Source organism: Lactuca virosa, chromosome 7 (assembly GCF_052849685.1).
Source record: "Lactuca virosa cultivar CGN04683 chromosome 7, Lactuca_virosa_CGN04683_v6, whole genome shotgun sequence".
Classification (NCBI taxonomy): Eukaryota; Viridiplantae; Streptophyta; class Magnoliopsida; order Asterales; family Asteraceae; genus Lactuca; species Lactuca virosa.
In genome coordinates, this window is record NC_136432.1 from 236754676 (window position 1) to 236769927 (window position 15252).

The 15252-nt window shown below is 35.6% G+C and overlaps 1 protein-coding gene across 1 annotated transcript; it reads left to right on the forward strand.

The window, feature by feature from the left end:
• Window positions 1-640: 640 nt before the first annotated feature.
• LOC145124320 (mitogen-activated protein kinase kinase kinase 1-like) lies at window positions 641-3438 on the forward strand. Its single transcript, XM_079059610.1, has 7 exons — window positions 641-1836; window positions 1920-2004; window positions 2091-2153; window positions 2241-2398; window positions 2473-2545; window positions 2634-2810; window positions 2893-3438. The coding sequence occupies exons 1-7, from the start codon at window positions 776-778 to the stop codon at window positions 3103-3105; spliced, it is 1830 nt and encodes a 609-aa protein (XP_078915736.1). The 5' UTR covers window positions 641-775; the 3' UTR covers window positions 3106-3438.
• The last annotated feature ends 11814 nt before the right edge of the window (window positions 3439-15252 follow it).

The window sequence follows — 15252 nt, forward strand, 5'->3', positions numbered from 1 at the left end:
ATAAAGAGAAAAGAAATAACCGAAGATTAATTGATATTTGGCTAATAAGTTGTTGCTTTTTAATACAATATATAAACAATTATAAATTTATAATGGTTAATAATTAAAGAATGAGTTATGAAATTTTTTTAGCAACTAATATATCAATTTTAATATAAATTGTTTATATATATATATATATATATATATATATATAGTTTTTGCCAAATATTCGGTTTAACTAAAATACAGTAATAAAAATTTAAACAAAACTAAACCAAGAGGGTGTTTGGGATTGCTTTTAAAATAACATTTTAACTTTTAATTTTTTTAAAAAGTTAAAAAATTCTGAAAATGTTTGGGAATTAAAAAAAAAAAATTTCAAAAGAAATTTTTGCCAAAAAGAAAAAAAAAAGTTTTTCAAAAGTAATGAAATTGTAATTTTTTGTGACTTTTGGCCATTTAAAAAGTAAAAAACATTCCAAATTCAAAAATTAAGAAATATCATCCAAACATTTTTTAAAAAATTTTTAACTTTTACTTTTTAAAATAACTTTTAAAAAGAAAGAACTTTTGTAAAAAAAAAATTGATGCGAAAAATAATCCAAACACCCCCAAATAAAATATATTTGTCGTGTAGTACGTTAATACGGTGGTAAAACTATGTCAACAAAACCCGCATACGCGTAGATTCATCCGATTTCACGCAGACACCAAATCGTCTTCTTCGCTGGGCTGCTCCATCGTTCAAAGCGAAGGCGTATACGTACACCGATGCATACACAGAGAGAAACCCATGTTGGATTCAAGATCTAAAGAGAGAATCAAAAGGAGCATGAACTTGTACTCGAGACCGAAGCGGACAGGGCCGAGGCTCGATCGAAGAAACGCAATCAAGAACATCGATTACGACGCGTCTACATCTTCATCATCATTCGACACTCAATCGGCTCACCGAACTCGATCACTTGATATTTCATCGCTATCCGATAGAACGAGTTTTCGAATTGGAGGAACCGACGGCGAATTGGACTTGATCTTCAGCACTTTAGGGCTTTCGCCAGAGGATTTCGCAATACCGACGGCTGCTTGGGAAGCGCATAAATCTTATTCTCCTACGGGAGGTAGCTTACCCCATAGCTCTAGGCTTCGTCATTCTCCTCTGGGTTCGACTAGGGAATCGCCGGAGAGTGATTTCTCCGTGAGTTTTGAAAGTAAAATTAGCTTTACAGATGACGACGATGTTAAGTCCGACGGCGAGTGTTCAAGAGCGGCTGAGGTTGGTGAAGCTAGGGTTTTGGCGACAAATGGAATTGCGATTCGTGATGACGTCGGCGTATGTGGGATTGATGAAAACAGGCTTGGAAATGATTGCTCGGAAACAAGCAATGGTGCTGATTTATTGAAAGCTCAAAGGGCTAGGGTTTTGGAAGATGGTGGTGATAATGACACGAATAAAACGCGTGAGAGACGACATCCAGTCGTTGAAAGTGGAATCAAAGGTCCACGGCCACCGTTACTCGCTCCTCCACCTCCTATGTCACGAGCGATTGTGGATACTATGGATTCAAATTGGGATTTGATTCGGAGTTTTGCTCCTGGAGATAACGAAGACTCAGGATCAGATGAACCAGATAGGGCCATTACCAACGTTGATGCAAACAGGACGACGACATCAAGAATCAATACAACTGGTTCAAATACGCTGGATGATGAAAACGACGGCTACTCTAGTGCACCTGCTGAACTTGAATATTCCCTTTCGTCCAATGGATCATTTGGCAGTTTTAAAAACTGGCAGAAGGGAGATTTTCTTGGAAGTGGTTCATTTGGCACTGTTTACGAAGGCTTTAACGAGTAAGTTCAGTGGCTATCATCATATAAAGCCTCTGATATCTTACGCATAAATGGAGTTGATTGAGCTTTGCTTTTGTTTGCAGGGCTGGGAACTTTTTTGCTGTGAAGGAGGTTTCTTTGCTTGATCAAGGTAGCCAGGGAAAACAGAGCATTTATCAACTTGAACAGGTGATTCATAAATTCTCTTAACATCAAACCCTAAGTTTCTGCACACTAAACAATTACCCCTTTTTCTCTTCCTTTTACTTTTCCAGGAGATATCTTTATTAAGTCAGTTCCATCATGAAAACATAGTCCGATATCTTGGTACAGATACGGTATGCATTTCATGTCATAAAACTTAAAACCCCAAAAATTATAGTCTTTTCTTTTTCATCATATTGATACATGGTAATGGTTTTCAGGATGATGGGAAACTATATATCTTTCTTGAGCTTGTAACCAAAGGTTCACTAGCAAAACTTTATCAAAAATATGAACTTCGTGATTCCCAAGTTTCAGCATACACCAGACAGATTTTGAGTGGTTTAAATTACCTCCATGAACGAAAGGTTGTTCATAGGTATATACTTTCTTTCATCTTTAAAATCTATCATATCATGTATCAAAATTTAACTGTTGTATGCCACCTTGTAGGGATATCAAGTGTGCTAATATCTTAGTTGATGCAAGTGGATCTGTGAAGCTAGCAGATTTTGGATTGGCAAAAGTGAGTGAAACACACTTATCATTTTCTTTTCTACATTAGATTATGAGAACTCATTCATATTCACTGTATATATAATATTTATATACAGGCAACCACATTGAATGATATAAAATCTTGCAAAGGGACTCCATATTGGATGGCACCTGAGGTTGTTAACAACAGTAGATCAAATAATGGGTATGGACTTGCAGCTGATATATGGAGCCTTGGATGCACTGTGTTGGAGATGTTAACACGTAAAATTCCATACTCCCACTTGGAAGGGGTAAGTTTGACATTTCACTTATTATTATTATTATTATTATTTTCATAACTATATCAAATTAATACAATATTTGATTTGTTAGATGCAAGCACTTTTTAGAATTGGGCGTGGAGAACCTCCTCCAATTCCCAACACATTGTCTCGTGAGGCCCAAGATTTTATACTTGAATGCCTGAAAGTCAACCCAAATGACCGCCCTACTGCCGCCCAATTACTGCAGCATCCTTTTTTGAAGAAATCTGGTTCTATGAATTCGGTTCTTGCTTCTCCACGTTATAATGGTGTACAGTTGTAGCAGACTGTTTTATTGTGATGTGTGACTGATGTCAATGAGACAAAAATTGAAAATTGTCTCCATTCTGCTTGTGAAAAATGTATTGTTAGTGGAATTAGATTTGTTTTTTGTTTCTGTTTCTGTTTCTGTTTTGATGAATTTTATTTTTTTGGGGTTGTGGTTTGTTTGCTTTCTCTGGCGATGTTGTAAGTTGTATTTACAGAGGTGGTTGTGGTTTCAGTTTGTTGTAAAGAGTGGCATAAATAGGGGTGTTTGTTACTGTTTGTAGAGAGATGTTGTACATAATTTGGACAAATGGGAAAATCAAAGAAAATTGTTTGATTGATCGATCAATCGGATTTTAAATTGTATATGTACGCTTGTTTTGGTTATCATTACATCATTGAAATGCATTTCAACTGGGTAATTCTACTACAGTGGGTGTTAGGGAGGAGGGAGTCATTCCTTTCCAACCCACTGTCACATCACTTTTTCTCTTTTATTTTTCTTCATTTTTCCGAACCTACAATACATGGAAATCTTATCTTTTTGAACCCACTCAATTAAAAAAAAAATACAAAATAATCAAATGTAAAATCTTAATTAGCAATAGAGTTATCGGCGGTACCACTCCCGCTTCAACGAGTGGGTTGATTGGTTTCACTAACCCACTTCATCATCTCTCTCTACGTTCTCTTTCTTATTTTCTCTTGTACCATGTGTTTTAAAACTTATACCTTAGTTGTTTTGTATTTTTTTTAATTGAGTGGGTTCAAAAAGATAGGATTCCATGTGTTGTGGGTTCGGAAAGATGAAGAAAAATAAAAGAGAAAAATTGATATGGCAGTGGGTTCGGTGGGTTAGGAGGGAACGACTCCCTCCTCCCTTATAGTACATATAATATCAGTGTTAGATTGATGTATATAAATATTGAATGTCACAATTAAAAGATAAGTGACATAAAGATAAAATTATGGATTATTGGTTGTCTTTTATGACATTAACCCATCTAAAAATACAATTATACCACTTTTAAACAATGGTAGGGGTATCCATTGGTGATGTCCAAGATATGTAAAGTGTTGATATTCCATATGCACTAAAAGCCGTTGACGATGGATGGAAAATACTACTAGGCGAAATGGAGAATGATGAAAGTAAAAAACATATAATATGCTACTTTAATTAGTAGGAAACGAGAGATAAGAAAGAAATGATAGTATGCCCTCATATGAAACACACGTAAGGGTACTTAATGGGAGGCCACACACGGCTATTAGAGCCAGAGACAAGGGATGCAAAAAATAAATTTTAGGGACCATTAAAAAATATAACATCTAAACCATATCCATAATTTTTCACATAATACATCTTCACATATCTTTTGGAAGCTTCTAGAAATGACATGAAAAATTCTAAAACTCCCTAAAATATTTTAAAATGTTTCATAATGGACAATTCTTGAATGTTTGGAAAGACCTTGGAAGATTCCATAACATTATAGAATTCTCTAGAACATGGTTGAAGGTTTTAGGATTGCTTATAAACACGAGGAGCCTTGAAAATAGTTGTATTGTAGAACATTTAAAACTCTGTAAAGAACATATATAGATACACATAGTTGTCAGAATACTCTAGAGAAGTCTTTCATATACCAAGCAGCTAGGAGACTCTAGAACCTTCCTATAGTAAGGTGGAAGGTTAGACTAGCACCTATAAATAAGAGTGTAACTCATTTGGTCCAACCATCAAAGAAGCTCTCAAAGTTCTCTTATTAAGTGCTCAACCTTTCTATAGTAGGGGGTGTTGTGATTTTTCACCAAGACATTCAGATACCGAGAAAACAACCCTAAGTAATGTGTACATAACGCTTCAGTCTTCGATTTTCCATTCCAAGTACATTATATCAAGGTTCAAAGATTCTTTAACGAACGTAACAAGCTAGAGTAACATTCAAAGCCCTAGAACCAAGGTTCTAAAAAGCTCGTTATAGCTTCAAGGCTTGTACTTGACACCAAACTTTAACAAAAGCTCGACTCGGGATCGGATCGTGAGCTACTCGGGATCGGATCGTTAAAAGCTCGACTCGAAACCGATTTTAAACGAGCCCGAGCCGAACTTAAGCTTAATATTAAGCTCGTTTATTAAACGAGCTCGAGCTCGAGCCTATGTCATTAAGCTCGATTAGGCTCGCGAGCCTAAACGAGCCTTTATATAAAATAATTTATTATTATTTTTATATATTAAAATAAAAACATATTTAGGGATTAGGGATTTAGGGTATTAGTAAACGAGCTTCTTAACGAGCTCGAGCCGAGCTTAATCTTATTTAGGCACGTCAGACAAAAAACGAGCCAAACCCGAGCCCTAGTTGAGCTTGTATAATTATTTACGAGCTCGAGCCGAGCTCAGTACAAGAAGCTCGAATCGAGCCGAGCTCGAGCTCGAGCCTCGTATAATTTAAACGAGCCCGAGCCGAGCCTGACCATGCTCGGGCTCGGCTCGACTCGACTCGTTTGCACCCCTATATATAAAAATATATATAAAATATTAATTATATACACAATTGTAAACTTATGCCACGCCTTACAAACGATGTGGCTCACCACGGCTCGTAAAAGCTTGAGGCTTGATATTGCCGCCAAGTTACGCCTAACGTTATTTAGAACCTCTATAACACATGAGAGGTTCAACCGACCAAAAGAATGCACATTCCATTTCATGTTGATGTCCAAGACGTGCAAATTGTTGTTGATAAAACACATGCATAAAAAGCCATTAGCGATGGATGGAAACATTCATAATAGAAATGGAGAAAGAAAATGAATGTAAAGCAAATATAGAATATGTTAACTTAATAAGGAGGAAATGAGAGATACAAAATAAATAACATTATTGCCTTTATGTGCAACGTACATCAGGGTACTTAATCGGAGGTCGTTTTGAACAAGCCAATATCTTCAAAAAAACGTTATATCGTCTCTGTGAAATAAATATGCCATATTTTGAACAAGCAATATCAAGGGCTAGGAAATGTTTAAATTTACCAGTCTTTAAGTTTAAATTGCCCATTTAATCGTGACTTTGATTATAGTGATCTCTTATAGAGAGGCACTGATTAATCCGATGTCATCAACGTAGAGTAGTAGTGCAACATAAAAAATGTTGTATCAAATGATTTTGGCACGAGTGAGAAGGTGGAATCAAAGTGCAAAGTGGAATATGCTCGACATCTAGATGTTTGTTCACATTGCAAGGTTTTGTTGGCTTAGGTGTCTAAGCCCATAACTATAATTGGTATAAACTTGAATTGATAGTAGCACAGTCCTTTTGGGTTGCCCTCAAACCTAGGAATTGGACAAGATGATTTTTAGAGAGAGAGATTGATTTATTATTTGATTAATAAATTGAAATAAATAATCTATTATTATATTATGAGAATAACATGTGTAACACCTGGTTTGAATTGGAAAGGATTTAAGCATGGACTCAGCGAGTTGGGAGGCCAACTCGTCGAGTAGGGTCGTGAGATCATGAAACGCGGAACGGGACCGACTCGGCGAGTCAAAGGTCAACTCGACGAGTCCGAGCTGCTTAAAGAAAACCCTAAATTTTAGGTTTTACCCATATATAAACGTCATTATCCGCCCCAGTAGCCTCCCTTAGCACCATAGAAGAACGTTTACGGCCGCACACCCTCTTGTGAGTGAAGTAAGATCAATTGAGAGCTTATCCTTGAGATTTTGGGGAGGATTCCAAGTTTGAAGAGGAAGTATCAATGGAGAAGTGTTAGATCAAGCATCTATTTCGTCTTAGGCTTAAAATTGAGGTATGAATCTGTTACCTTGAGCCTAGATTCTATTTGAGAATTGTGACCAACTTTGAGGAAATAGAAGCAACCTTGGATCTGGACCTATCACAAGGATATGGTTCCACATCTGGACCTCCTTAGGTCCCAAACATCATAAAGTTGCACCCTTTATTAAGCTCCTTTTCTCTCCATGCATGAAAACCTTGTTGGAAGGTTAGTTTTGGTGATTATGGCCATGTGAGGCTTTGCATGCATGTAAAGTTTGCAACTTTACGTGTTATCCACACTAGTAGAGTATAGATCTGAAGTTTGGGGCCTTGAGTCCCACTGGAAGAGGCCGTAAACATAATGGACTAATAGGGACTCGGCGAGTCGTGCAAGAGACTCGGCGAGTCGAGAGGGTTTCCTCGTTCACGGCCAAGGGTTTACGACCAAGGGTGTACGGTTGGTGGTTTACGGCCGTAAACATCAAGGAACTCGACGAATCCCTTGGGTGACTTGGCGAGTCGATGAGTTAAGCAGGGAACCCGACGAGTGAATGATTGTACTCGACGAGTCAAGGTCAATATGGACTGTTGACCTTGACTATAGACTTTGACTTTGACCTTCGGGGTATTTATGGGGTTATGCTGAGTTATTTACTCATTGATTATAGGCAGTTGGGAAGAGCAGCATAGGGTATACCTGAATTTAGTTGCCGATTCAGCTTTGTGAGGTGAGTTTTCTCACCATACCAATGGGTCTAAGGCACCAAGGCCGGCCCATTTTGTGATAGTTGGTTTACTTGTTATGTAGAGGTGTGATATGTATGTGTGCATGATATGTGGTAGAGATAGCCTTCGTGGCTAACGGTAGAGATAGCCTTATGGCTAATGGTAGATATGGCCTTATGGATAATGGTAGAGATAGCCTTTGTGGCTAACGGTAGAGATAGCTTCATGGCTAATTGACATGTGATAAGTGGTAGAGGTAGCTTTATAGCTAATGTGATATGTGGTTTGTGTGGGGTATGCTCTGGGGGGACTCACTAAGCTTTCAGCTTACTGTTTGTGGATTTGTTTCAGGACCATCGGAGCCCAAGAGCAAAGGCAAGGCGTGATGATGCGGCGTGCACTCTATCTCTCTTTTCCAATCTGGTTTGGGGGACACTCTGATGTTTTGAAAATAATAATGTTGTAATGTTTGTGGTTTTGAAAACAATTATTGGAATCTTTATGTTTTATGAAAAATGGTTGACTAATTAAAAATGAAAAAATTTCTTTGTAAAATTTGGGTCGTTACAAGTTGGTATCAGAGCCTTGGTTTGAGGGATTCAGACATACCCTCGGGTGTGTCAGGACTCAAACTAAGGAAATGGTAAATTGTTTTCAAAAATGACATAAAAAGCTTTTGAAAGAAGGAAAAAATGAGAGTGCAACGCGCGTGATCAGCCGAGCCAAGTAAGTAGATCCCCAATATGCTAGTCATGCTATTTGATATTTGAACTCGGATGATCATATGGAATTTGCTATGTGTATGCTTTTAAAATTATATACGGAGGGCAGGACCATTTTGGCATTATAGCACTTCTGAAATCCAACAACCCTATGCGGCCCTTCAAACCAGATTCTCCGTACCGCGAGTAGTTCAAAGATATTATAATAACACTTTGTATATTATATTTTATAATATATGTATTGTTTATAAGTTCATAATAACGATATTGAACTTAAACATAAGCTATACTTAAAGTAGGGTAAGCATAACTCACTTACTAGGAGGTTTGGCTAGGAACCGGGCTCTGCGGGGGCAGAACTTCCGAGCCGAAAGCTCTTCTTCTCGGAGCCTTCTGGTGCTCCAGGACTCGCCTTTAGCACTTAGAAGTTGCTAGGGAATGGAAGTGATAGATTGGGAGTGTTGAGAGAGAAAGAAGGGTGAATGTGTGAAGAAAATGGATGATTTGTGTCTCTATTAATAGGGTGTTTGGGGGCGATTCACGTCGTGAAACTTAAATTCACGTCGTGGACTTGCGTGGGCACCAAGGCTTCGCCTGGTGCTGACACGTGGCGCCAGACGCACGTAAAACAACCAATTTAAAAAAAATCACAACTTTCGCATAAGAGCTCTGTTTTTTACGTTTTTTATATCCACACGTAGGTATTGACAAGATCTACAACTTTCCTTTTGACTCAATCGGCTAATTCTTGACCGATTTTAAATTTAACAGTATGATAAGATTACACTATTTAACGACCGTGTAAAATTCATAACTTCTATATACGGAATCCGTTTTTGACTGTCTTTTTATCATTGAGCTCTTATTAATGATATCTTCAATTATCATTTAGGTTGTGTCAGCTAAAAATCGATCGATCATAAATTCGAATTTCGGGCTGTGTACTGCTATGCTAAATCTTAGAAAAATTATAACTTCCTCATACAAAGTCAGATTTGGACGTTCTTTTATGCACTCTCTCGGTTTAATGTATACTACGACTTACGTTTACATCGCTAAGGCTAAAAAGTATTTTATCGCAAACTCACTTTTTACGATTCCCGGTGTTGTGACGTATACTATAACTTGGTTAAGATTATTTATTATACAAAATCTTCCATCAAAAAGTCATTTTTGCCGCTTATTGTCTCTAAATTGACTAGCTCGAATCTGCGGGCGTTACATAACACACCTTTAAACATATATGATCCAAGTAGATGGAATAATATTAGTACTAATTTAAGAGATTTAATTGTATAAAAAGGTCCTATTAAAATTTATGATTTTAAATTTCCAAAAGATCAACATTTAGGAAGCTTTAGTACATCTCTTTATATGCAAAAAATACCAAATGGAGAAAAATATGAACGAACATGGTTGGTTTATTCCATAGATGTAGATAAAGTGTTTTGTTTTTGTTGTAAATTATTTAATATGAATATATCTACATGTTCATTAGCACATAAAGGTAACAATGATTGAAATAATATTTCTAGTATACCAAAAATACATGAAGCAAGTAACAGACACATTCTTAATATGAGGTCACAGATTGACTTAGAAACTAGATTAGCAAACAATAAAACAATTAAAAAGCAAATCCAAGAACAAATAAATAAAGAAAAAAAACATTGGAAAAATATGTTAATAAGAATCATTGTTGTAGTAAAAACTTTAGGAAAAAATAATTTAGCATTTCGTGGAACAAATGAAAAAATTTATGAAGAAAATAATGGTAAATTTTTAACTATAATTGAAATGATTGCGGAATTTGATCTTATTATCCAAGAACATATTAAGAGAATTAATGACAAAGAAATTCATAATCATTATCTTGGACATAATATTCAAAATGAACTTATTAGTTTATTAGGAGAAGAAGTTAAAACTAAAATTATTAAAAAAGTAAAAGAGGCTAAATACTTTTCAATAATACTTGATTGTACTCCTGATACAAGTCACAAGGAACAAATGTCAATTATCTAACGATGTTTAGATCTTTCAACAACTCCAATAGAAGTTAAGGAGTACTTTCTATTGACGACTAGAGAGCTAAAACTTTTATTGATTGGCTTTTTGTATATTGATTACAATACATTGGAAGCTAATATTTATAGGATACTAATGACATATACAAGGAAAGGTTGTGCATGATTCTAGGCTAGAGAATAGCTGTAACATATCGAGATTGATCCTTAAATTTGGGAGGGATATTTGAAAAATAATTTTCTTTTTCAACACTCCCCCTCAAGTTGAGTAATGGGAGCCCCAAAACTCAACTTGCCAAGATAGCGATTAAAGATTCTTCCATTGACCTCCTTTGTTAGAATGTTTGCCACCTGGTCTTCTGATCGGACAAACGGAAGTTCGATAATTCCAGCTTCCACTTTTTCTTTAATGAAGTGTCGGTCAATCTCCACGTGTTTTGTTCGATCATGTTGAACTGGATTTTCGGAGATTTGAATCGCAACCTCATTATCACACATCATTCTACTTGTGCCCTTCGGAGGAAAACCAAGTTCTGTTAAAAGCTTCTTGATCCATATAATTTCTGCCAGTCCTCGATCTATGCCCCTGAGTTTAGCTTCTGCACTTGAGAGTGCAACAACCTTTTGTTTCTTTCTCTTCCACGTCACAAGGTTCCCGCCAACCAACGTGAAATAACCTTATGAGAATTTTGTGCCTTATGAGAATTTCGAGCCATTTTAGCATGTCTAACAGTTTGGGGTTCATTTTGTAATATTTCAAGAGTTTGGGGACTAAAAAATTTAGGATTTAATAACCAAGGGTCTGAGGATAAAGCCCCAAACCCTTTACCTGCATTTTCTTCGTCGTTTTTCACACCAGAGGTGGCGATACCACCAAATCCCCCTTGCATCTGATTGTCGTCGGTGCCGGTACCCACGACTGCCTTCCTTTTCTCAGCCGGAACACCAGTTTTCTTGTGGCCATCATTCCACCATTCTAGGTAACCGACCGGTTTAAAATACTGATCTTTAGTGTGCTTCAACATACCACAATGGCTGCACTTCAGTTTTGATTTATCCATTCGAGATGGAGGTTTCCCAGAGGAGTCAGATCTGTGGTGTTTCCCCTTCGTGACCAGCCCTATCCCACTGGAATCTTGTGACCCACCGGAATCGTATGAGCCGTCGCCGGCGACAAGGCCGGCCGCCAAGCCAGGCAGTGAGTTTTCAGTGGTGCCTCCAAGGATTCCTTGGTGAGCCATTTCTTTCCTAACAGCCGCGTAGGCCCTCTCTGCAGAGGGAAGTGAATCCCATCCAAGGATTTTCCCGTTTGATGGGGTCGAATCTTCGATCCAAGGCATTCAAAAATTGGAAGAGTTTTTGTTCAGCCCTGATACTATTGTATGTGGCTATATCGATGTCACACTTCATTGGATTCAGATCTCTCCTCTCAATTTCACCCCATATGCCTTGTAGGGCTATCCAAAAATCTTCGAGAGGAGCCCCATTCTGCTTGATTTCATTTGCTTTGACATGAAGGTCGAAGGTCTGTAACTTATCATTTCCACTACTGTACGTAACCACTAAGGCATCCCATAGTTTTTTTGCCGTGGGAAACTCAGTGAGATTACTAGCGAGTGCAGGTTCAATGTTTTGTATTAGCCATGAGAACACGATTAAATCATATTGTTCCCATTGCTCGTACCGGTCGTCTAAGGGATTTGGCGGTGTAGGAACACCCGAAAGATGGCTTAACAAACTTTTAGATTTCCCCCAATCGCAACTCGGATCATCTGAGCCCAAAGGGCGTAATTCTGGCTGTTAAGCTTGAGAATGATCTTCAAGCTATCTGATAAACTCTGTTTTGTGGTTTGATTCTGGTTATTGAGGGTTGTTTTGAAAAGGTTTGTAAGTTGGGCAGTAAGATCATTGTTGCTGTTATTCGAGCTACCATCTTCGGACATGGCAACTTGATTTTGGGTAGAAGATGAGTTTGGGTTAGTTGAGTCTGTGAACGTCTCACTGCTCTGATACCATATTGACGATCAGAGAGCTGAAAACTTTTATTGATTGACTTTTTTGTATATTGATTACAATACATTGGAAGCTAATATTTATAGGATACTAATAACATATACAAGGAAAGGTTGTGCATGATTCTAGGCTGGAGAATAGTTGTAACATACGGAGATTGATCCTTAAATTTGGGAGGAATATTTGAAATCATTTCCTTTTTCAACACTTTCTAGGATTTTTAATTGTAGATAATACAAACGATAAAGGCTTATATGATGCTATAGTTGATGAAATTAAAAATATAGGACTAAATATAAATGATGATAGGGGTCAAGGTTACGACAATGGTTCAAATATGAAAGGAAAACATCAAGGTGTACAGAAACGATTGTTAGATATTAACCCTAAAGCATTCTACACTCTTTGTGGTTACCATAGTTTAAATTTAGTAATTTGTAATATGGCTAATTCGTGAGATAAAGCTAGTGAATTTTTTGTAGTTATACAACGTATATATTCGATATTTGCTTCATCAACTCACAGGTGGAAAATATTACAAGATAATATATCAAACCTAACACTTAAATCATTATCGCAAACTCATTGGGAAAGTAGGGTAGACAGTGTAAAAACAATTAGATTTCAAGCACCACAATTAAGAAAAGCACTTTTACAATTATCCAAAAATTATGGAGATCCAAAAATTAAAAGTGAGGCTAAATGTTTAGCTACATATGAACTTGAAAACTATGAATTTTTATTAGGAATGATTATTTGGTATGATGTTTTGTTTGCTATTAACACTGTTAGTAAAAGCTTGCAATCAAATGATATGTGTATCGATGATACTATAGATCAACTAAATGGACTTTTGTGTTTCTTTGAAGAATATAGAGAAAATGGATTTGAAAAGGCTTTAGATTATGCAAAAGAATTGGCTTTAGAAATGAACGTAAAACCTGAATTTCGTGAAAAACGTATCATTCAAAGAAATAGACGATATGATGAAAATGTTGCTAATGAAACTATTAAAACTCCTCTTCAGTTATTTAAAACTGATTACTTTTTATATATAGTAGATAAAACAATTACTTCACTTAAAAGTAGATTTGAGCAATTTAACGAGTTCAAAAATATTTTTGGTTTTCTATTTAGTATAGAACAATTAAAATCATTTGATGAAAATACTTTAAAAGAACATTGTTTAAATCTTGAAAAATCTTTAACACCTCGTTCCCCAATTTTAGCAAAGAAAAAGAAAAGAAGAGAAAAGAAGAGAAAGGAAAGAAAAATAATTTTGTCTTTCGTTTTCCCCAATCGGAGAGAAGTGAAAGGAAAGTTAAACATTTTGTTCTTTCTCTCCAAATCCGTCCAAATCAGAAGGAAAGTTAGGAGGGAAAGTGATCATTTCATTTCTTTCCACTTCTCTCATTTAATGAAACTCGGGAACACTAATTTCTTTTACTTTCCTCTCACTTCCATCCATTTACTTTCTTTTCTCTCGTTAAGTTGAACCCGGGAACGGGGTGTAAAGCATGATGATAGCTTAGATATCGATGGTTTAGATTTATTTCATGAACTAAAACTTTTAAGACATATTGTACATTTAGAACGTGATACAATTATTAATATACTTAATTACATTAAAAAGTTTAGTTCTTTTCCAAATGCATATGTTGCTTATATGATTATGTTAACTATTCCTGTAATCGTTGTCTCCGCAGAAAGAAGTTTTTCTAAATTAAAACTGTTAAAAAATTATTTAAGATCTACAATGTCGCAAGAAAGATTAAATGGATTAGCTATTTTGTCAATTGAAAAACATTTAGTAAAAGAAAGTGATTATGAAAATTTCATTTAAGAATTTGCATCTAAAAAGGCTAGAAAAATTAACTTTATGTCATTAAATATATTCACAAAAACATATGTATAATTTTTTTAACTCTGCAATTTGTAAACTTTTTAGTTTATTATTGCCGGTCCCAAGCCCGGATAAATGATGAGGGTTTATAACATTAAGTATAGTAACTGTCAACGGACCCCAAATTTTTGGTTCGCTTAGAGCTCCCAAACTCTTTGAGCCGGCCCTGAAATTGTTTTTAATGCAATTTCACATATCTAATTACGTAAAATATATTTTAATACCTCTAAAGTTATGTTATTGAAGTTGCTAATATAGTTGAATGAATTGTTTTTAGTGCCATTACATAAATCTAATTACACAAGACTTACTTTAATACCTTTATATAGTTATGTTATCGACTGACACAATGAGTTTCGTCTCAAAACTCATTTGTGAAAACCTTTTACTTAGCTAAGAAAATTTATAATATAATGTTTATAACAAATTGTTAATATAGTTGAATAAATTGTTTTTAATGTCATTTTTAAGACCTATTTTAATATTTCTAAAGTTATGTTATTGATGTGCGCGATGATTTTTATCTCAAATTTCATTTGTAAAACCTTTTACTCGGCTATGAAAATTGATAATGGAATGTTTTTGGTGCTATTTCACAAATTTAATTAATTAAGACCTACTTTCATACTTATGAAGTTATGTTATCCCTAAACAAAAACAAAAAGGAGTTTTAAAAGTGTATCAAAACATTTTTTTTATTATAGTTTATTACTTTTCAAGAACATCCTTTAAGACTCTAAGCCAAATACTTTTCAACTCATTCACTTATTCGTTTTTACAAATATAAAAGCTAATCTAATATTTTTTTTAAAACTTCTTTTCTCATTTTCATACGTCAATAAGTCCATTTGATAAAAATCTTTTTAACTACAAAATAAAATCTACAACACCTCTTAATAATCAAACCGTAATGATATTAGACTGCTCATTTGGTCTTTCGATATTGATATACTTATTATAATCGATACCCGGTCGGTTT

Excerpts from the sequence above, each read along its gene's own strand:
- LOC145124320 (XM_079059610.1), top strand. The coding sequence starts at position 776 with ATGTTGGATTCAAGATCTAAAGAGAGAATCAAAAGGAGCATGAACTTG. Across the intron at positions 2,154-2,240 it reads GATATCTTGGTACAGATACG|GATGATGGGAAACTATATAT; the intron begins GTATGCATTTCA and ends AATGGTTTTCAG. Across the intron at positions 2,811-2,892 it reads CATACTCCCACTTGGAAGGG|ATGCAAGCACTTTTTAGAAT; the intron begins GTAAGTTTGACA and ends TTGATTTGTTAG.